The sequence below is a fragment of the Pseudophryne corroboree genome, chromosome 8 (assembly GCF_028390025.1).
Source record: "Pseudophryne corroboree isolate aPseCor3 chromosome 8, aPseCor3.hap2, whole genome shotgun sequence".
NCBI classification, from domain to species: domain Eukaryota; kingdom Metazoa; phylum Chordata; class Amphibia; order Anura; family Myobatrachidae; genus Pseudophryne; species Pseudophryne corroboree.
The window spans coordinates 35,099,121-35,122,778 of NC_086451.1; the positions used below are offsets into that span (position 1 = coordinate 35,099,121).

A 23,658-nucleotide genomic window follows, 5' to 3' on the forward strand; every position below is an offset into this window, starting at 1 on the left:
ACTCTGAAACTGCACAAACTGTTTTTGCAGAGCTCGGCTGCACAAGCGTTCGCACTTCTACTAAGCTAAAATACACTCCCCAGTGGGCCGCGGCATAGCGTTTGCACGGCTGCTAAAACTAGCTAGCGAGCGATCAACTCGGAATGACCCCCATTGCGCGGAAATGTTGAAGCAATTGAATTTCAGACATTTGCAGCCTCCTAGCAGAACTTACTGCTGCTAAATTGCCCTATTACAAATAGCGAGGAGCCAGTTCCACGATAGGGACGTTTATATCACAATTTTTATTCTTTTTTGTTCTACCAATGTAAATGCCTTCACCAACTAAAAAACATTAGCGCCTTCACTTTTATCCCCAGTGCTCCCGAGAAGCCAATCCCAATATTTTTTTATTTTAAGAACAATTATTTTATCATATTTTCTGTCTCTTTGACAACAAATTAGGGGCCTAATTCAGGCCTGATTGCTGGGCTGCTAAAATTGTTGTCCTGCAATCACAGTCGCCGCCCAAGGGAAGTGTATATTTGCCGTGCAAGTGTGCGATCGCATGTGTACGCCCAGCTGCTAAAAATCCCTCAGTCAGCGGACAGCTGCAAATCCGCTCGCACCTCACTCACCAGTGAATGGTTTTTACGTGCGGTCTCGGCGCAGCCCGGGACTTACTCCTAGAGTGCGATGAGAACAGGCTGATCGGGGCCGGAGCTGACGTCACACACCCGCCCTGAAAACGCTTGGACACGCCTGCGTTTTTCCTGACACTCCCAGGAAACGGTCACTTACCACCCCCAAACGGCCTCTTCCTGCATGCGAATGGATGTGCGATTAGAATGTTCGCACCAACCTGTCGCTGACCGGTGATGCCTGTTGTTGCTTGCCGACGAGCAAGCAACAAGGTTACGTTCGGTCATCCGCTGACCGCAAAGTTCCCACCATTGGCTACAATAGAGCGCATAGGTGCTACATTGTATCTCTGCCGTGTGCAGCCTGACAGACACTACAGGAGCACACAGCCAATCAGGAGAGTGCCACGACGTGGCGCTCCCTGATTGGCTGAAGGGACCCTCTTTGACAGGAGTCAGGGGGGGTCCTGGCAGTCGGGGAAAGGGGTCCCATGTGTAAACATGGGACCCCTTTCAGTGCGTGGTCGAGTTTCCGTTTTATTATTTTGCCAAGTATGTGGATTATACAAAGGTCTGATTCTACACTGGATTATGTGAGTATAATTTTTTTCACAGGTACCCCAAGGATTCTACATGGAGAAGAGGACCGAGCCTCGTGGGAACATAGGTAAGTATGTATGGAGGTGTGCATGTATGTAATAAACTTATACTTTCACGGTGTGTGTGTTCTGTTTTTTTGGGGGTATTTTTTTAGTAGTAGTACTACAGGTACCAGCGGGACCGGTTTTCCACCACATGGTACTTGTGGTTCTCCAAGTACCAGCTTGCGGGGGAGGCTTGCTGGGACTTGTAGTACTGCTACTAAAAACAATATTCACTTTTTGTCAAAAGGCTATCAGCCCCCCATCCGCCGCCCTCGGGCTTCACCCTTGGCCCTTGGGTGGATGGAGGCGGGGGACCCCTTGATTTTAGGGGTTCCCACTCCTCCAGGGTACCCCGGCCAGGGGTGACTAGTTGGGTATGTAATGCCAGGGCCGCAGGGACCAGTATAAAAGTGTCACCCGGCTGTGGCATTATGTACCTGGCTAGTGGAGCCCGGTGCTGGTTTCAAAAATACGGGGGACCCCTACGCTTTTTGTCCCCCGTATTTTTGGAACCAGGACCAGGCGCAGTGCCCGGTGCTGGTTGATGAAATATGGGGGAACCCCTGTCATTTTTCCCCCCATATTTTTTCAACCAGGACTGGCTCAAAGAGCCCGAGGCTGGTTGTGCTTAGGAGGGGGGACGCTACGCAATTTTTATCAGATTTTTTAAGACTTTAATCAACTTTTTAAGGTACACAATGAAGCCCTGCTTGGATCTCACAGATCCGGCTGGGATTCCTTGTGTTTTGTCAGGCAGTGTTTTACTCATCACTCCCGTAAAACACTGCCTGATATTACGAATCACATCGACATCGGAAAAAACGATTGTGCAAAACTCGGCAGCTTAGTGAATGATTGTATCAGGATTCAAAAAGTTGCAGTAAAATGCACCCGATACCATTCGAGTTCAAACACCCTTCAAAACGGCCAAAACACGAATCTTTGTAAATATACCCCCTGTAATTTCCTTTCACAGGAATAACATTTGAAACATCCGCTGGCACAGCCTAGAATACCTCAGAATTGTCTGCTTACAGACCCGAGCCTTGCCTGTTCTCATAAACAGCGTCGGGTAATTATTCCTCTTTTCATCTCCGTCCACCACTAATTTCCCATTGTTCCTGTAATGATATGTTCCGACAGCTCACGGCGCCAGAAGTTACTCCATCAGTTTTATGTAACGCAGAATGTGACACCTGATCAGTTGTGTTTGCAAATTGGGGGGTGGGGTAGTTTTATTCCTATAGGTGTGGGTGTTGAGTAACCGCGACGTGCTGTGAAATTATAGCCCTGCGTTCCTGTGTTGCACAGTCTGATAGGAATGAGTCGGATATGCGGGGACTCCGGTGGGGTCAGTGATGTGGGCGAACTCTCTGTGGAATTGCGTTGGGGGGAGGTAGAAGTCGGAATGTCACCCTGGAGTCACCGATTAGGGCTTGGATGTTCTTGTGTAGATTTGTGGACAGCGGCCTTTTACTCCTGGAAGCAAAAAAGAGCGAGATACTGATATACTATACATAAAAGAGGAGTGTTTAATATAACTAAGCAGTATTTTATGGCGCAGTGTATATATATATATATATATATATATATATATATATATATATATATATAAAATTAAAGGTGGCCTCCTGTGTATGCGATGCAGGAACTGTTTTCTGCTAACACAAAAACCCTGATGATTAGGATAGAAATAGTTTCCGGGCTACAGTCAAATGGGAAAACCCAGCGGACACCTGTACAGGAAGAACGCAGTGACGTGTCGGGGTACAGTTATTACTTCCACAACAGGAGTCTCACCATGAAAAGTAACCCGGAGAGCTTTTGCACTGCTGTTGACAGAGTTTCAGCATCTCATTATAACCACGGCTCATAGGGCCTAATTCAGATCTGATCGCAGCAGCAAATTTGTTAGCTAATGGGCAAAACCATGTGCACTGCAGGTGGGCAGATATAACATGTGCAGAGAGAGTTAGATTTGGGAGGGTTATTTTGTTTCTGTGCAGGGTAAATACTGGCTGCTTTATTTTTACACTGCAATTTAGATTTCAGTTTGAACACACCCCACCCAAATCTAACTCTCTCTGCACATGTTACATCTGCCCCACCTGCAGTGCACATGGTTTTGCCCATTAGCTAACAAATTTGCTGCTGTGATCAGATCTAAATTAGGCCCTTAGATAAAATGCAGCCTAATACACCTTTTACACATATGCCAAGAAGAGTTTTTTATTCCCCTGGGTTTTGGCTATGTGTCAACAGAACCGACCTGGGTCGGAGTCCCTTGACCGCGACCTTGCTCGGTACCAAGGTTATTCCCAGGGACGGAATGGGTCTGTGAATCATGACATGGGGCGTGCCACAAGTCAAGAGGGCCTGGCCTCGCAGCATGTCCCCACCTATCTGTGTGCCGGCCACGGAAGGGTGGACGGGCGAAAAGAGAGCCAGAAGGCTGCACCACTCGGTTGGGCTGGCAACAGAAATCTTGCCTGGTACACTCATATTTTTGGGGCCCCCTATCCCTCTGAGGTAGGTACAGGCTGGTCGGCCATTGGCTAATCCCCCCTGTCTCTCCAGCCTCACTCCTTACCTGTATTGCTACAGCCTCATCCTCACCTGTGGCTCTCCTGCACCATCCTTCCCATCCCCCTGTGTCTCTCAGCCTCCCCATTCCCCTGTGTCTCTCGGCCTTCCCATCCCCCTGTGTCTCTCAGCCTCCCCATTCCCCTGTGTCTCTCAGCCTCCCCATCCCGCTGTGTCTCTCAGCCTCCCCATTCCCCTGTGTCTCTCAGCCTCCCCACCCCCCTGTCTCTCAGCCTCCCCATCTCCCTGTCTCTCTCAGCCTCCCCATCCCGCTGTGTCTCTCAGCCTCCCCATCCTCCTGTGTCACTCAGCCTCCCCATTCCCCTCTGGCTCTCAGCCTCCCCATCCCGTGTCTCTCAGCCTCCCCATCCCCCTGTGTCACTCAGCCTCCCCATCCCCCTGTGTCTCTCAGTCTCCCCATTCTCCTGTGTCTCTCAGCCTCCCCATCCCCCTGTGTCTCTCAGTCTCCCCATTCCCCTCTGGCTCTCAGCCTCCCCATCCCGTGTCTCTCAGCCTCCCCATCCCCCTGTGTCACTCAGCCTCCCCATCCCCCTGTGTCTCTCAGTCTCCCCATTCTCCTGTGTCTCTCAGCCTCCCCATTCCCCTGTGTCTCTCAGCCTCTCCATTCCCCTGTGTCTCTCAGCCTACATGGGACACAGGGTGATCTGTGCCTAATGACCAGATCACTTTATTTGTAGCAGATCCTGGACCCGTCACGTCTTCAAAGCGAATGCGGCACCCCCACGTTTTGAAGAACGGTGCCGGGCGCTGCCCCCAAATGCTGCATCATGTCAGTTATGCTGCGGCTGGCAGGGGGCTGCGAGCGATATCACACATGTGCGCCTGCACAGACCCCACACCATCGGATTTGTACATAAACCATCTGAATTAGGTCCATTATACGCTGGAGCTTATGAATTAGGTGTTGCAGATGGCTGAGTGATGTGGGATTGGGGGAATATCAGGGGAAAGTGTGACATTAGCAGTGGGACAGAGATGGGAATTTACCATGTGTCATTACTGCAGCGCCACAGTCCTGAGTTACAGACCTCACGCTGCTTATGGGGTAGCTGGTAAGGCTTTGTTATAAAGAGTGTGGAAATAATGTGTACACTGGTCAGAAGCAATAGCCAGCCCCATTCATGTAGGCACAGATACTCTGCAGCTGGAATCCTCCATCTTGGCTTCAGTGATGTCATTCATTCTAACATCAGAATGGCCTATGGGAAGGCATAAAACCCCAGCGCACAGGACCACCAGTGGCATTTGTTCAGTTCCTGAATTGAACGCGCTACAGTTGTTACAAAATTTATATTTTGGCGACACGATGAGCAGAAGAGAACTGCGGCGACTTGTGAGTGACCAGATAGGATGGAGAGGGTATAGAGATGAAAGTGGCCAGGGAGAAGGGGATCAGAGGCAAAGAACACGCGCCTCTCAGAGGAGGGCATTAGAGCAGAGGGCTCGTTCCAGGAGTCCTGCACGTGACCAGAGCCCTGCGGCTGCACCATGGGGAGGATGGAACATCCCTGAAGTTCTTCACAGCCCGTGCTTCCCACCATCCACATAGAGACCTCCCTGTACTATCTGCCCCATCTATTCCTCTATGCCTATGTCACAAAAACTGGGGATCAGGGCTACTGGCGACACCCCAAGAAAAGAAAAAAACGACACCGGGCGGCCACCTCATGGGTGTATCGGAAGTGCTGCTAAGCTGAGAATTATTTTTCAGCTGTTGACGGTTACATGCGACTCATTGATCACATGATAACTTTACCATGTGACCCAGGCAACGCCGGCACCTCAGCTGGTGACTATATACATGTAAGTAGCTAGACACTATGGGGAATATCCAATTATCCCGCCGGGGGCTAGCTAATTAGCCCCGATAAGCCAGCGCATCCCGCAGCTTATCGGCGATTTTGTTTCACCTGCCTCCGGCAGGCGAAGCAGAATCCCCGGAAACAGCCCCGTTTTCGTCCGAAAAACTGTGCTATTTCACACGAAAACACACAGGTTTCACTGAACCTGTGTGTTTTCGGGAGAACGTTTTTGTTTTTTTACAGGCGATCAATCTGGATAACCTGTGAAAAAAAAAAAAATCGGTGAAACATCGGAAAAAAGTCAGAAAAACGTCAGAAAACGTCCGTTTTTTGGACCCAATGTTTTACCGGGGATAATTGGATATTCTCCTATATCTATGAGAGATTGGATGGAAGCGCAGGAACATTATCATTCTGTACGGCTTAATACATAGACACATTTTAATTAAATTTTTACAACATAAACAATATAAACGATTCCTCAGAGTTATTTGGGAATCGGATCAAACTTTTATTTTGGGATCTCTGATATTTCTTCTTTCTTTTTATCTGAAACTCCAATAATACAATGTACAATTATTTTTTTATAAATTGTAATTTAGTTTTTTGTTTGTTTTTTTAAAGGCGAAAGCTGGGTACACAAGGGAGAGACGGCACAGGCGCAGAAGCGGGAAAAGGCACTGATGCCTACTGGGTAGGGGCCATATGTCTGATTACAGTGTAAGGGAGAGTGGTGCGGCGTGGACACTGACACTGGCTGTCAGCAAACATATGACCCATGGGCCATTGCTGAAAATATTTCCCCCCCCCCCACTAATTTATATAAGGTGGCATGGTCATGCCTCCCTTCAATTAAGCCACACCCACAAAAAGTGGGGGGGGGGGTAGGACACAGGTGGTCTGGGGGGGGGGTAGGACACAGGTGGGCCTCACAGAGGGCCTACCTGTACTGTTGGAAGAGGCTGCAGTGGGGCGCTTCATTAGCTCTTTAACATTCCTCCACTGCACTCTTTGGTCCTCAGCTGCGCTCTTCTGCCACTAGCCCGTCCTGACGAGCGCCGCCGCCTCTCTTCTGCCTCCAGTCGGCAACGGGCATCTTCTTTCTTGATCCCGGCGTCATCTGATGTCTTCTGGCCTCTTCCGCAGCCACAGAAGCTCTTCCCTGGGCATATTCTTTCCCCGCCGCCGCACGTCTGATGTCACTTGCCAGGGGCGGGCCGAGCCGAGCTATGAAGCGGAGAGCACTAATTGGCTCGCTGCAGCCGCTTCTCATTGACTACCAATCCATTTTTTGGGGCCAAGGGCAGCGCCATTTTGAAACACCCACCACAGCCATTTCTTATTGGCTGCCGGTCTTCCGCCAAGTTTGAAACGCCGCTTCCGCATGGCACTGCCCATTGCAATAGGTGGTTCCGGCACCTGCCACTGCTGCTGTATTCCTGGCACTGGGAGTGGACATGCTGTCCCAGCGCCAGGGCACATTTCCACATTGCACTGGCCGTTACTTTCATCAGAAGGGATAGGGGGAACTGGATTTCTGAGGGTCTGAGGCCCATCACAAGTGTCACCTTTGTTTCCCCCCTGTCACCGGGCCTGCTGCTCGGTCTGCCCAGCTCTCTGTGTCCTCTGACTGGCCCAACAGGCAATTGACGGCTGTGGTGGATTACATAATTTCCAAGCGCCCACTGTAATTCGGAAGACCCAGGTCACTGAAGAACCAGGTGTGGTATCAACGGCGACGACCCGGGAATAACCCAGGTCCAGCCGCCGCGTCTAAACATTGTTAGCATTATTACATTTGGAATTACTGACAGCACATTTTGTAGCGTTTGTGAGTCAGTCTAGAAAAGTGTTATTTGACAACATTTAAAGACACATTTAATGCCATGTTTTAAAAAAACAAATCCAGGGCCGGACCAGAAGGGCCGAAGGCCTGTCGGGCCGTTCTGGCCACATAGGGCTGGTCGATCAGCACAGCCTCCTGACTTGCTGTTCACCAGCCCGTCGGTAGCTGGCATACATATAGATGGGGCGTGCTGCAAGGCCATACCCCCTGACTCGTGGTACGCTCCCTCAGCTGTGGACATGCCCCCTTGTCGTGCACAAGGACGTGCCAAGGCTGCTTCATGGCTCCAGTATGTCCCTGATCAAACCTGTCATAACATAACAAAATAAAGTGCTCTTTATATCAACATTCTGACTGTCAACAGTCACAATGTTCACATTACAGGGTTAGAGTTAGACTACGGTTAGGATAAGGCTGTGGTTAGGGTTAGGCTGCGGTTAGGGTAATGGTGTAGTTAGGGTAAGGGTGCAATCATGGTTTGCTGTGGTTAGGGTAAGGGTGCAGTTAAGGTTAGGCTGTGGTTAGAGTTAGGCAGTGGTTAGGGTAAGGGTGCGGTTAGGGTTGGGCTGTGGTTAGGGTTGGGGTGCAGTTAGGGTTAGGCTGTGGTTAGGGTTAGGGTGTGGCTAGGGTTAGGCTGTGGTTTGAGTTAGGCTGTGGTTAGGGTAAGGGTGCAGTTAGGGTTAGGCTGTGGTTACGGTAAGGGTGCACTTTGGGGAAGGGTGCGGTTCGGGTTAGGCTGTGGTTAGGGTAAGGGTGCAGTTAGGGTTAGGCTGTGGTTACGGTTGGTTAGGGTTAGGCTGTGGTTAAGATTAGGCTGTGGTTAGGGTTAGGCGGTGGTTAGAGTTAGGCTGTGGTTAGAGTTAGGCTGTGGTTAGAGTTAGGCTGTGGTTAGAGTTAGGCTGTGGTTAGGATTAGGCTGTGGTTAAGGTTATGGTGCAGTTAGGGTATAGTAAGGGCTCTAACAGTAGAAAACTGTTGCCCATGTAGACACCCGATCTTTATATACAGAATGTATTATAACAGTATAACAAAAAACTATTTCCGTTGGGTTTGCACAAACTCCCAGCTCTGCTTCGGCTTACTGACTGTCACATTTATATATAAAGCTGATATCAAAGAAGATTTTCACCCCCCAAGAATCTGTGTCTCATACCTGGGTCCTTTAATTGCTTCGATCGCCTTCCCTTCCGTGGTTTTCAAACCCTGAAACTGTGATAGGTCTGAGCTGGGGAGACTCCAGGAGCGGTGTCGGGCCTCAGGTTGGCCTAGAGACAAATGGGATTTTGAGCCGAAATTATTTGGGAATATTACCTTTTCTACCTGTTTCTGGCTCACATTACTGGTTTGTTAGTTTACTGGCCCAAAATCAACACGTACAATAAAAATAATGGAGTCTGACGTGATCCAGCTGCTGCGTACGAGGGCCCATATGTAGTACGAATTGGCCACTGATACATATGACCCAGATAAACAATAATCTATTATGCCCCCTTCCCCAAACATATCTAAACACCAGTCCAGCAGTGGTTCCCACACCAGTACCGATCAGCCATAGATCCTCATCTTACCGGCAGCACATGACAGTAGCGTGTCTTTGTCCTTCCTCTCCGCGTTCTTGGACATTGGAGATAAATGTGACAGTATATATTCATTATTGCTCAGCGGGCACTTCCCAGTAGAGTTACACAACTTTCCATCTCCGCTTCTTAAAGTTCCTGTGATGTCCCAACCATTGATCCTCATGTTCTTGTGTCTGTACCTCACTAGGGGATATGCCAAGATCATAGCAAGATAGCAGATTAGCATGTCTGTCCTTACAGATCGTTTCATTTTACAGGTATATAATTACATTATATATCATGTATTTATAGAACATAACACACAATTGCACCTTTAGTCAGGTTGAATCTTGACCTCAGCGCGTTTCGTTATTTGCAGCAGTAACAATTGCACCTTTAGTCAGGTTGAATCTTGACCTCAGCGCGTTTCGTTATTTGCAGCAGTAACAATTGCACCTTTAGTCAGAGTGAATCTTAATCTCAACACGTTTCATTATTTGCACCAGTACTGATTACACCTTAAGTCAGGGTGAACCTTGATCTCAACGCGTTTCGTTATTTGCTACAGTACCAATTGCACCTTTAGGCAGGGTGAATCTTGATCTCAACACATTTAATTATTTTCACCAGTATCGATTACACCTTAAGTCAGGGTAGAACCTTGATCTCAACGCATTTTGTTAATTGCAGAAGTACCAATTGCACCTTTAGTCAGGGTGAATCTTGACCTCAACGCGTTTCGTTATTTGCAACAGTACCAATTGCACCTTTAGTAAGGGTGAATCTTGACTTCAATGCGTTTCATTATTTGCACCAGTATTTGATTACACCTTAAGTCAGGGTGAATCTTGACTCAGCGCGTTACGTTAATTACAGTAGTAACGATTGCACCTTCAGGCAGGTTGAATCTTGACCTCAACGCATTTTGTTATTAATTGACTTTAGGAGTTCCTTAAGATGTCAATTGATGACAAAAAATCATTGGGGTATATTTACTAAGGTCCCGATTTTGACCGAGATGCCGTTTTTTCTTCAAAGTGTCATCTAATTTACTAAGCAAAAATCACGGCAGTGATGAGGGCATTCGTAATATTTTGGAAGTCCTAGGAAAAAATCACGAATCAATACACCATCGGTCAAATACGCCTGCAATTTGATAGAAATCGGGAATTTACTAAAAAGTGCAAAACACAAACACTGCCGACAATAGCCAAACACTGCCGTGCTAAAATACAAATCGTGAAAAAGTGCTAAAAAAAACCAGACCTGCTTTTTTATCCCGTGTTTGTATAGGCATGCACGGATCCATGAGATCCGTGCATTTATTTCAGTGGGAAGGGGGGGGAAATGTTATAATTTTTCACAAAAAAAAAATGCGTGGGGTCCCCCCTCCTAAACCAAACCAGCCTCGGGCTCTTTGAGCCGGCCCTGGTTGCAAAAATATGGGAAAAAAATTGACAGGGGTTCCCCCATATTTAAGCAACCAGCACCGGGCTCTGCGCCTGGTCCTGGTTCCAAAAATACGGGGGACAAAAAGCGTAGGGGTCCCCCGTATTTTTGAAACCAGCACCGGGCTCCACTAGCTGGACAGATAATGCCACAGCCGGGGGTCACTTTTATACAGTGCCTTGCGGCCGTGGCATCAAATATCCAACTAGTCACCCCTGGCCGGGGTACCCTGGGGGAGTGGGGAACCCTTCAGTCAAGGGGTCCCCCCCCCAGCCACCCAAGGGCCAGGGATGAAGCCCGAGGCTGTCCCCCCTATCCAATAGGCTGCGGATGGGGGACTGATAGCCTTTGTTGAAAGTAATGAATATTGTTTTTAGTAGCAGTACTACAAGTTCCAGCAAGCCTCCCCCGCAAGCTGGTACTTGGAGAACCACAAGTACCAGCATGCAGCGGAAAATCGGGCCCGCTGGTACCTGTAGTACTACTACTAAAAAATACCCCAATAAAGACATTACACACACACCTTGAAAGTATAACTTTAATGCATACATACACACCACTATATACACATACTTACCTTATGTTCACACGAGGGTCGGTCCTCTTCTCCAGTAGAATCCATGGTGTACCTGTTGAAAAAATCCTACTCACCCAATCCAGTGTAGAGGGCTCCTCGGATAATCCATTTGTAATCCACGTACTTGTAAAAATAAAAAAACGGGACACCCGACCACGAACTGAAAGGGGACCCATGTTTTCACATGTAACCCCTTTCCCCGAATGCCAGAAACCCCCTCTGACTGATGTCTAAGTGGGTTTCTTCAGCCAATCAGGGAGCGCCACGTTGTGGCACCCTCCTGATCGGCTGTGTGCTCCTGTACTGTCTGACAGGCGGCACACGGCAGTGTTACAATGTAGCGCCTATGCGCTCCATTGTAACCAATGGTGGGAACTTTGAGGTCAGCGGTTGACCGAAAGTGACCTCACCGCTGACCACAAAGTTCCCACCATTGGTTACAATGGAGCGCATAGGCGCTACATTGTAACACTGCCGTGTGCCGCCTGTCAGACAGTACAGGAGCACACAGCCGATCAGGAGGGTGCCACAACGTGGCGCTCCCTGATTGGCTGAAGAAACCCACTTAGACATCAGTCAGAGGGGGTTTCTGGCATTCGGGGAAAGGGGTCCCATGTGAAAACATGGGTCCCCTTTCAGTTTGTGGTCGGGTGTCCTGTTTTTTTATTTTTACAAGTACGTGGATTACAAATGGATTATCCGAGGAGCCCTCTACACTGGATTTGGTGAGTAGGATTTTTTCAACAGGTACACCATGGATTCTACTGGAGAAGAGGAACGACCCTCGTGTGAACATAAGGTAAGTATGTGTATATGGTGGTGTGTATGTATGCATTAAAGTTATACTTTCAAGGTGTGTGTGTAATGTCTTTATTGGGGTATTTTTTTAGTAGTAGTACTACAGGTACCAGCGGGCCCGGTTTTCCGCCGCATGCTGGTACTTGTGGTTCTCCAAGTACCAGCTTGCGGGGGAGGCTTGCTGGGACTTGTAGTACTGCTACAAAAAACAATATTCATTACTTTCAACAAAGGCTATCAGCCCCCCATCCGCAGCCCATTGGATGGGGGGGACAGCCTCGGGCTTCACCCCTGGCCCTTGGGTGGCTGGGGGGGGGACCCCTTGATTGAAGGGGTCCCCACTCCCCCAGGGTACCCCGGCCAGGGGTGACTAGTTGGATATTTGATGCCACGGCCGCAAGGCACTGTATAAAAGTGACCCCCGGCTGTGGCATTATCTGTCCAGCTAGTGGAGCCCGGTGCTGGTTTCAAAAATACGGGGGACCCCTACGCTTTTTGTCCCCCGTATTTTTGGAACCAGGACCAGGCGCAGAGCCCGGTGCTGGTTGCTTAAATATGGGGGAACCCCTGTCAATTTTTTTCACATATTTTTGCAACCAGGATCGGCTCAAAGAGCCCGAGGCTGGTTATGCTTAGGAGGGGGGACCCCACGCAATTTTTTTTTAAAGTTTAAACATTTTTTTTTTTTTTTTTACAAGGTGCACAATGAAGCCCTGCATGGATCTCTCAGATCTGGCCGAGATTCATTGTATTAAAGTCGGCAGTGTTTTACAAGTCACTCACGTAAAACACTGCCTAAAAAAACGAATGACATCGACATCGGAAAAAACGAAAATGCAGAATACGGCAGCTTAGTAAATTAGTCGTAATCAATTCAAAAAGTTGCATATTTACACTTTCGATGTCATTCGTGATTGAACTTTGACCTCAAACGGGAAAATACGAATCTTAGTAAATTTACCCCATTGAGTCATAGTTCTGCACTGATTTTATTTTTGATCAGTTACTTGGACTATAACTTACACATAACGGGCGACCCCTGCTGCTGCACTTGCTTGTAAGGGAGGTCCTACATCCTTGGTCACAGGAAAGGTTACTGAATTTAGTACCGGATAACATCAATCCATTCATGTTTCTATTTTGTACACAGTTTAAGGCGTGTCGGTATTCTTCAAATGAATTTATTGTGTGATACTATGGGGTAAATTTACTAAGCTCCCGATTTTGACCGAGATGCCGTTTTTTCATCAAAGTGTCATCTCGGTAATTTACTAAGCAATAATCACGGCAGTGATGAGGGCATTCGTAATATTTTGAAGTCCTAGGAAAAAAATCACGAATGAATACACCATCGGTCAAAACGCGGCTGTTTAAGTATGAATCTCGGTCATTTACTAAGAAGTGCAAAGCAAAAAAAAAACAAACACTGCCGTGAAAAATTACAACTCGTAAAAAAGTGCTAAAAAAAAACAGACCTTTTTTTTTTATTCGTGATTGGATAGGCATGCACGGATCCATGAGATCCGTGCATGTATATCAGTGGGAAGGGGTGGGAAAGTGCTTATTTTTTCAAAAAAAATTGCGTGGGGTCCCCCCTCCTAAGCATAACCAGCCTCGGGCTCTTTGAGCCGATCCTGGTTGCAGAAATATGGTGAAAAAATTGACAGGGGTTCCCCCATATTTAAGCAACCAGCATCGGGCTCTGCGCCTGGTCCTGGTTCCAAAAATACGGGGGACAAAAAGAGTAGGGGTCCCCCGTATTTTTAAAACCAGCACCGGGCTCCACTAGCTGGACAGATAATGCCACAGCCGGGGGTCACTTTTATATAGTGCCCTGCGGCCGTGGCATCAAAAATCCAACTAGTCACCCCTGGCCGGGGTACCCTGGGGGAGTGGGGACCCCTTCAATCAAGGGGTCCCCCCCCCCAGCCACCCAAGGGCCAGGGGTGAAGCCCGAGGCTGTCCCCCCCATCCAATGGGCTGCGGATGGGGGGGCTGATAGCCTTTGTTGTAAAAGAAAAGATATTGTTTTTAGTAGCAGTACTACAAGTCCCAGCAAGCCTCCCCCGCATACTGGTACTTGGAGAACCACAAGTACCAGCATGCGGCGGAAAAACGGGCCCGCTGGTACCTGTAGTACTACTACTAAAAAAATACCCAAAAAAACACAAGACACACACACCGTGAAAGTATAATTTTATTACATACATACACACATACATACATACTTACCTTATGTTCCCACGCAGGTCGGTCCTCTTCTCCAGTAGAATCCAAGGGGTACCTGTTGAAGAAATTATACTCACGAGATCCAGGGGTCCAGGGTCCTCGGGGAATCCAGGTGTAATCCACGTACTTGAAAAAAATAACAAAATGGACACCCGAGCCACGCACTAAAAGGGGACCCATGTTTGCACATGGATCCCCTTTTCCCGACTGCCAGAAACCCACTCTGACTGATGTCTAAGTGGGTTTCTTCAGCCAATCAGGGAGTGCCACGTTGTAGCACTCTCCTGATCGGCTGTGTGCTCCTGTACTGAGTGACAGGCGGCACACGGCAGTGTTACAATGTAGCGCCTATGCGCTCCATTGTAACCAATGCTGGGAACTTTCTGCCCTGCGGTTGACCTAAAGTGACGTCACCGCTGAGCAGAAAGTTCCCAGCATTGGTTACAATGGAGCGCATAGGCGCAACATTGTAACACTGCCGTGTGCCGCCTGTCACTCAGTACAGGAGCACACAGCCGATCAGGAGAGTGCTACAACGTGGCACTCCCTGATTGGCTGTAGAAACCCACTTAGACATCAGTCAGATTGGGTTTCTGGCAGTCGGGATAAGGGGATCCATGTGCAAACATGGGTTCCCTTTTAGTGCGTGGCTCGGGTGTCCGTTTTGTTATTTTTTTCAAGTACGTGGATTACACCTGGATTCCCCGAGGACCCTGGACCCCTGGATCTCGTGAGTATAATTTCTTCAACAGGTACCCCTTGGATTCTACTGGAGAAGAGGACCGACCTGCGTGGGAACATAAGGTAAGTATGTATGTATGTGTGTATGTATGTAATAAAATTATACTTTCACGGTGTGTGTGTCTTGTGTTTTTTTGGGTATTTTTTTAGTAGTAGTGCTACAGGTACCAGCGGGCCCGTTTTTCCGCCGCATGCTGGTACTTGTGGTTCTCCAAGTACCAGCATGCGGGGGAGGCTTGCTGGGACTTGTAGTACTGCTACTAAAAACAATATCTTTTCTTTTACAACAAAGGCTATCAGCCCCCCCATCCGCAGCCCATTGGATGGGGGGGACAGCCTCGGGCTTCACCCCTGGCCCTTGGGTGGCTGGGGGGGGGGACCCCTTGATTGAAGGGGTCCCCACTCCCCCAGGGTACCCCGGCCAGGGGTGACTAGTTGGATTTTTGATGCCACGGCCGCAGGGCACTATATAAAAGTGACCCCCGGCTGTGGCATTATCTGTCCAGCTAGTGGAGCCCGGTGCTGGTTTTAAAAATACGGGGGACCCCTACTCTTTTTGTCCCCCGTATTTTTGGAACCAGGACCAGGCGCAGAGCCCGATGCTGGTTGCTTAAATATGGGGGAACCCCTGTCATTTTTTTTCCCATATTTCGGCAACCAGGATCGGCTCAAAGAGCCCGAGGCTGGTTATGCTTAGGAGGGGGGACCCCACGCAATTTTTTTAAAAATATTTGACAGTGTTTAATTAAAAAAAAACAAAAAAATGAACCCCAGCACGGATCACACAGATCCGGCCGAGATTCATTGTAAAAAAGTCGGCAGTGTTTTGCTAATCACTGCCGTAAAAATAGAAAAAAAACCACGAATGACATCGACATCGGAACAAAAGAAAAACCCGAATACGACAGCTTAGTAAATTAGTCGTAATCAATTCAAAAAGTTGCAGTTTTACACTTTCGATGTCATTCGTGATTGAACTTTGACCTGAAACGGGAAAATACGAATCTTAGTAAATTTACCCCTATGTTGTTTTTGCTGCTGCATTATAGCTGATACGTGATATAGGTGAGGACACCTGTGGAACCTGGTGATTAGACAGATAGGAGCCAACCTAACTGATTCAACACTGGAGACTGATCAGTGCACATAAGGTTTTGATAAAACCGGTTCCTGTACGTGTAGCCACTATTTGTGCCGCAAGAAAAATCTATATTATATATTTTTCTGACAAACTGAGGTTAGAGGTAGAGACAGGTGCTATATACTGCCCTAAAATGAAACATACTAGATAAATAACCCAGAAACCATGAGTCCCATTGGTTTTACAGACAAAATATATTGCTGTTGGAACTGTTGAGAACAAAGGAGCAGATGTATTAAGCCTGGGGAAGTGATAAAGTGGAAGGTGATAATGCACCAGCCAATCAGCTCCTAACTGTCATTTTTCAAACCCGTAGTGATTGGCTGGTGCGTTATCATCTGCCACTTACCACTGCTTTATCACTTCTCCAGGCTTAATACATCTGCCCCAAAGTGAGATGTCCTACAAGCTATACACACACACACACACACACACACACACACTACACTAAACTGGGCCACTTGTACCTTTCACCGGCTGTAGTGTTTTCTTGTGATTCATACTTCTCTCCTTATCCAGGACTCTTGAACACTCTTGGGTGAGGCTGCGTATGAGACAAGGATACTTATTAGGTATTGCAAGGTTTGCAGTTCAGCGACGTTTGCTGTAGATATTTGCTACATACTGAGGAAGATACAGGATAGTTCACACATCGTGGCTCTCCAGCAGCTCAGAACTACAAGTCCCAGCTTGGTCAGAAAAGCCTTAAAGCAGCTTGCATACATTCAGGGATCCTGTGGACCGGCAGCTGTTATGGAACTACAAGTCCCAGCGTGCCATGTCTGACATGGAGTTAGAAAAAGTCCCAGCATGCACTGCCAGACAGAGGCTTAGGCCCCCCCCCCCATGGCTCTCTGGTGGTCTTGAGACCTCTACTCATTATAATGTATATAAATATATATATATATGTCTGTTACCCAGTTCCATTCAGCGGCAGGTATGCAGACTTTTCTCATGATTCATTAAAGCACTTTTTATGCTATTACAAGCCTCCGAGTGCCGCTGAATGGAACTGGGTAACTCATGGATGTGGATCTCCAGAGGGCACCGGAGCACTTTAATATAAGTTAGGTGAGTGCCGATCCGCTTGTCGCAGCTATATATATATATATATATATATATACATACAGTATATGTATTATTTCATATCTGCTACATTTGTTATGTTGTGGTTGAGACCTACATTGGCTTGTTGTGCCCATCGTCAGCCGGTGGCAGTAGAAGCTCACTCTCAGTCTTGGCTCTTCCGTTCAGCAGATACTCTGCCTCCAGACTGCAGAGAGACGCAATGGGTGTCAGCTTAAACCCCAGCGCACTTTGTGGCTTCTTAGTGTCCGGTGATAGACAGGGCTGCGGCGGCTGGTCACACGCGCTGTCTACGGTCTTTAACAGAATCGGCTTTGAAGGCTGCATAGAAGATATAAAGTACAATAGTTAGGAGCAACTTACAGCAAGTCAGTATTAGAAAACAGTGTGCTATGTTTTGTATATTTCAGTGTTTCTTAAAACACACATTTGTATTATTCATTAAATCATGGGATATTCCCTATGGTGCGAGTTAATACATTGAAACGATTTTCAAGAAAAGGAACTGCTACAGTAATTTAAGTGTAGGAGCTTCTAACTGCCAGCAGGTGGTGCTATAACCTCTTCTTCTTATGGAATGCATTGTGTAACTTTTATAACCTCTTCATAGTCAGTAATAGCAACAGTACCATCTGCAATCTATAGAACAGAGGTAGGCAATGTGTGGCACGCCAGCTACGGTGGAACTACAAATCCCAGCATAAGCCCGACATAGTTTTAGCACGCCCTAACAGCAAACCTGTGGCAGGGCATGCTGGGATGTATAGTTCCACAGCAGCTGAAGTGTTGCACTTAGCCTACGTCCTGTTATAGGACATTATAAATCATTATACTCTGTAATAAGTAACGTTTACTAAGTGACAAATATAATAAATACACGGGAGGCACAGCTGAAGGAATAAGCATAATGTGATAATACAGCGCTGATTAATATGTTGGCAATATATGAATAGAAGATACAATCATGACCATAGGATTCTTCTGCGGAGACATCTCCGTCTTCCTGTCGTGGCTGGTTGCAGTCTGGTCAGGACATATCCTGTTCTCCCGTTGCTGGATATTTTTGTCTGCCTGTCCGGTCGGTACGTCGCACGGCGTGGAGGGCTGCACAATGGAAAGACGACAGCGGGTTAGTGGGAGAGTACATGCTCCATCTGGACTCATTCTCTTTACGTGTGCAGGCTCGGACTGGCCCACAGGGGAGCAGGGGAAACCCCCAGTAGGCCCCATTGCCTGTGGGCTCACTTACTCTGCCTGTGGGCCCACCTCCTCCTCTAGGGATTAGGGGGGTCATTCCGAGTTGATCGCTAGCTGCATTTGTTCGCAGCGCAGCGATCAGGCTAAAAAACGGCAGTTCTGCGCATGCGTATGCGGCGCAATGCGCACGCGCGACGTACGGGCACAACGAACGATGCCGTTTTGCACAAGGTCTAGCGATGCATTTCAATTGCACTGCTGGCCGCAGAGTGATTGACATGAAGTGGGCGTTTCTGGGTGGCAACTGACCGTTTTCAGGGAGTGTTTGGAAAAACGCAGGCGTGCCAGGAAAAACGCAGGCGTGGCTGGGCAGGTGTGTGACGTCAAATCCGGAACTGAATAGTCTGAAGTGATCGCAAGCGCTGAGTAGGTTTTGAGCTACTCTGAAACTACACAAAAAAATTTTGCAGGCGCTCTGCGATACAAGCGTTCGCACTTTTGCTAAGCTAAAATACACTCCCAGTGGGAGGCGGCATAGCGTATGCACGGCTGCTAAAACTGCTAGCGAGCGATCAACTCGGAATGACCCCCTAGGTTTCAAACTCTATCCTAGTGTACTTTAATTATACATTATGCATATGTTACCTTATACTGCACAGGACTATGATGTATTCTCTACAGTGCATTGCTGTTATTAATCTGCTACATTATCATAAAGGTTAGCCAAGACTCTGTGGTGGTTGGCCACACCTCCACTATTGCCTGGCCACACCCTTAAGCATGGGCCCCTACCACTGCATTTCCCCGGTGGGCCCTTCATGCCCCAGTCCGACACTGTACGTGTGTATCCGCTGCTGGGTACGACTGTGAGGTGTCTGTGTCTAGATTGTGTAAGGAATCTGCACAATGTAGATATAAGTTTAAAAGGTTTCAGTATGATTTACCGATGGACACAACACCGACGACCATAATCCCAACAGCCACTGACCTACAGTCAAAATACCGACATTCATTATGCCGACATGCTCAAAATACCGACATAGTGAGAATACTGTAATTTAAAATGCCAAAATACCGACAGGAGTTTTTTTTTGTGTGTCAATGCCAACATAGGTCGACGTGGACACCATCTAATTGTTCTGCGTCCCCTCGCATGGCTCGCGCTGGCACGGTTCCTCGCTACGCTCGGCACACTATTATATTCCCCCTCCAGGTCCACTGGGATGGTAAAGTATGAACAAGTCTGCATAACGAATGGTCTGACTATGTCGGCATTTTGAACATGTCGGCATAACGAATGGTCGGTCAATGGATGTCCGGATTATGGCCTTAGGTAAATCACTTGCTACCCATTTAAAATGCGCCCAATGCCTACAAGCCGTGGAGACAGCTGAATTTGAGGGCCCTGTCCAGCCTCGACGATCGGAACTGCATTTTCTAGACTGGACGGGTATTTGGTTTTGTATGTCACGTTCATAGGGAAGGGTGGGAAGTAGCAAGTAGTCCTGTGCATCCTAAGCGATGGGAACGCACCCATGACCATGCATTGTGACAGTGCGTGCTGCTATCCTGCACCGGTTGCTACACATGATGTGATGTGTGCATTCAGGAGACCAAGACCACCAGGACAGCCAACGTGTAATATTAGACGTGCACATATGTTCTCAGCCACAGTTGCACTGTGAAATTGTAAGTCTCACTCAGAGTATGATCTGAGCAATGGACCCTTGTTGTCCGACTCGTAGGTTCTCACCTGACTTGAAGACCGTTGAATCAGTAGAGGGCCCTCATTCGATTCTGTAGACCAAGACGTCACCGACTCTCTCCTAGAGAAACAAAGAAAGAGATGCTTACAAGCGTGCGTATCTACAGCGCAAATGTTCTTTTGTGACATCAAGTGCGCGTATACAGGCGGCTGTATGGGTGGGCTCCTGGATATGTGAGTAGGCCCATTCTACAGGGGGGCCAAAGCTTCGCACTGTCAGATGGGACGCCTTGGGCGGACTGGCCAGGCCTAGGTTGGTGCACCTGGTTTTCTCCTTTCAAAAACCACTAACACAGGGCATGCACCCACATTTGTGCCAAGTTGGCAAATAGAGAAGAATTGTGGGTAGTTGTGTGGTTGGTGAAGGACCCTTAGAAGAAGGAGACATTACGTACGGCCTACGACTGTCATCGCTTAGCAGATATTCATGTAGTATACAAGGTCTGATACCGTGATCTGTTAGCTGGGACTTTGCTGTCTCCTCTCGACCTGCTGTTCTGCCGACTCATGACCAACCGTAGGCTCTGGCTTTTGGTGAGAGAGCTCCTCCGCGTTGCCTCAGGCCGTTGCTGCTTCTCACTTGGATCTGGGGTTTCTGCGGTCGGTGAACTGGCTGCGTGCCGGTTACTTCCGGTTAGGCTCCTATAAAGTAACATAAAGACCAGATGGGATTAGGATAATGAGGTCATATAGTTGTCAGACAATATCCACCAGCTCCGAGCCCCTCTCATCTCCTGGCAGACAGCTGGGCGCGCGATCTATAGCCACGTATAATGCTCCAGCTTCCATCCTACAGCCCCGGCTAATCAGCCCATGCTTCATGGCGATTTATATTTAAACTGAATGTCAGAGGATTATCCTCAGTCAGATTAAAGCTTTACTGCTGGTAGCCATTACAGTAATACACGCCGATAGACATAAAACCGTGTAGCTGTGTCACATAGCACTACGCTAAGGGGAGGGGGGGATCAAACCAATCAGATTCTAGCTATAGTTTGTAAGGCTGTACTAGATAAATGATACCTGGAATCTCATTGGTTCCTCTGCACTTGGGGGAGTTGTATCAAACCAATCAGCCTCTACCTATAATTTGTCAGACTGTACTAGATAAATGAAACCTGGAATCTGATTGGTTCCTCAGCACTTGTCTTCTTTGGGAGGTTTGATACACCTTCCCCCTGTGTATCATACAGGTAAGTCACCGTGCCAGTCTGTGGCCTGACCCGTATTGATTTAAGTAAGTATAGTTCAGTATCAATTCCCCAGTAATCAGTGAGGTCGCTGAGGCTCTGCAGGAGCAAGGATAATAGTGCAACCTGATATAATAATTACTTGTATTTTACTTGTTAGATTGCAACAACTCTTTATACGATTGCAGAAACAGGATACATTAAATAAGGATTGCCGGCTCACATAATGTCTTTTCCGGGTGTGGTTATTCACCTATTAAAATACTAGGGGGTATATTTACGAAGCAGCAGGTTTGAAATCTGTAAGGAACCCCAGACCAAGGGTGGTGGAGTGGAGACAGTGTGGGGTCCCCCCTATTTTTCACCAACCAGCTCTAGGCTGAAACAGCCATGGCTGGTGACATTATAACTGGGACATGCAGCATAGGGCCCCCCTCCCATAATATTCACCATCCCTGGTGAAAAGTTATAAAAGTCTAAAGGGAAGAAGTGATACACGAGGTGTGGGCTGCCTTGGAGACATGCTGGCAGAAAGTATGATGCTGGAAAGGGCATTGGTGAGGACAGGCAGCAGTGTGAGTTAGGGTAATCTTTTCTAAAAAGGGAGATTCCAGTTATTTCCTACAGCTTGAGAAATGGGTGCAGAGTCTGAAGAAGAGAGTTCCAGAGAAAAGGTGCAGCTGTAGAGAAGTCCTAGAGATGCTGGTGCAGAGGAAGTGATAAGAGAGGCTGTATGCAACACATCTTGAGACAAGCGTATTGTGTGGCTGGGGTATAGGTAAAGGACATACAGTATGTATAATTGGGCAGGATTTTAAAGATAAATACAGGTTGAGTATCCCATATCCAGATATTCCGAAATACGGAATATTCTGAAATACGGACTTTTTTGAATGAGAGTGAGATAGTGAAAACTTTGTTTTTTGATGGCTCAATGTACACAAACTTTGTTTAATACACAAAGTTATTAAAAATATTGTATTAAATGACCTTCAGGCTGTGTGTATAAGGTGTATATGACACATAAATGAATTGTGTGTATGTACACACACTTTGTTTAATGCACAAAGTTATAAAAAATATTGGCTAAAATTACCTTCAGGCTGTGTATATAAGGTGTATATGTAACATAAATGCATTCTGTGCTTAGACTTAGGTCCCATTACTGATTTCTCATTATGGTATGCGATTATTCCAAAATACGGAAAAATCCGATAACCAAAATACGTCTGGTCCCAAGCGTTTTGGATAAGGGAGACTCAACCTGTATAGTATTTTTAATTTTATTCTGGCTGGTAGAGCTGTAGAAAAATCCATCTCTCTGTGATTACCTACTTGTTTAGGTTGCTGTATTCATCTCTAGCCGTGCGCTTGGTGACGGGTCGACTCTCAAACCGGCCTTCACTTGTGATTGCGCACACACTACAGGTGTACTCGGTGCTGGGTGTAAGGCGTCGGGCCGTATAAGAACGCTCTGTGCCTAGGTACACCGACTTCCCGTCCAGGCTCAGTTCATAATTGAAAAATCTGCCGATGGGGTCTTTTGGAACTTCCCACGTGATGAACATCTCGCTTCGGCCAATGACATAGACAGTGAGTTTGTCTGGAGCGTGGTCTCCTCTGTCCATTGTCCTGGTGACCAAGGAGACCTTTTCACTGTGGCCCCTGGAGTTACAGGAACACACGCTGAAAGTGTAACTGGTGGAAGGGGATAAACCCCCAACAATAGAGCTCAGATCCGATGTGGTCTCCACAAGCATCTCATCTCTATAAACGACGTAATATTTAATGTGTGTGCTGGAGTTTCCTGGTGGGCTCCAGCTTAGCTTCACTTTTTTGGCCGTGCGTCCTGCCACGTGGAGTTCCGAGGGGCAGCCGGGCAACGGTTCCTCCACTGTCACGCAGGTGATGGGACTGTCTATGCTCTGGTCGCCTTCTGTTTTCATGACAAGTTTAAGGTGGTGCTGACCGGGAATGCAGTGTGGGATGACGTAGGAGAATGAAGCTCCGTGGTACAGGAGCTTGTCACCATCAAATAGACTGTGGGCAGAGGAGTAATGGCTGTCAGTTATTGAACCGGTCGACCTTAAGCACTGTCTACCTTTTACCTGTCAACCTTTTGACCCTGTTGGCCTTTTGCGTGTCGACCTTTTGACTGTCTATCTTTTCACTGTAGATCTATCAACCAGATATCGATTTACAAAAGCTTCTAAACCAGAGAATCTGTTTGTTGCCCATAGCAACCAGTCAGATTCTATAATTTTCTAGATTGCAATAGAGGTGGTCATTCCGAGTTGTTCGCTCGCTAGCAGTTTTTAGCAGCCGTGCAAACGCTATGCCGCCTCCCACTGGGAGTGTATTTTAGCTTAGCAGAAGTGCGAACGAAAGGATCGCAGAGCGGCTACAAAGT

The 23,658-nt window shown here is 47.6% G+C and overlaps 1 protein-coding gene across 3 annotated transcripts in view; it reads right to left on the reverse strand.

Annotated features, from left to right (window-relative positions):
* Positions 1–266: 266 nt before the first annotated feature.
* LOC134948325 (uncharacterized) overlaps positions 267–23,658 on the reverse strand; it is a 67,838-nt gene continuing 44,446 nt past the window's right edge. For all 3 annotated transcript variants that reach the window (XM_063936247.1, XM_063936248.1, XM_063936249.1), the window contains 9 exons: positions 22,584–23,288; positions 20,509–20,700; positions 20,047–20,119; positions 18,066–18,200; positions 17,194–17,417; positions 16,478–16,554; positions 9,085–9,279; positions 8,670–8,781; positions 267–2,743 (listed from right to left, as the gene is read on the reverse strand). In XM_063936247.1, coding sequence (XP_063792317.1) covers positions 2,617–2,743; positions 8,670–8,781; positions 9,085–9,279; positions 16,478–16,554; positions 17,194–17,417; positions 18,066–18,200; positions 20,047–20,119; positions 20,509–20,700; positions 22,584–23,288 — 1,840 coding nt within the window. In that variant the 3' untranslated portion in view covers positions 267–2,616. The remainder of the gene's footprint in view (positions 2,744–8,669; positions 8,782–9,084; positions 9,280–16,477; positions 16,555–17,193; positions 17,418–18,065; positions 18,201–20,046; positions 20,120–20,508; positions 20,701–22,583; positions 23,289–23,658) is intronic.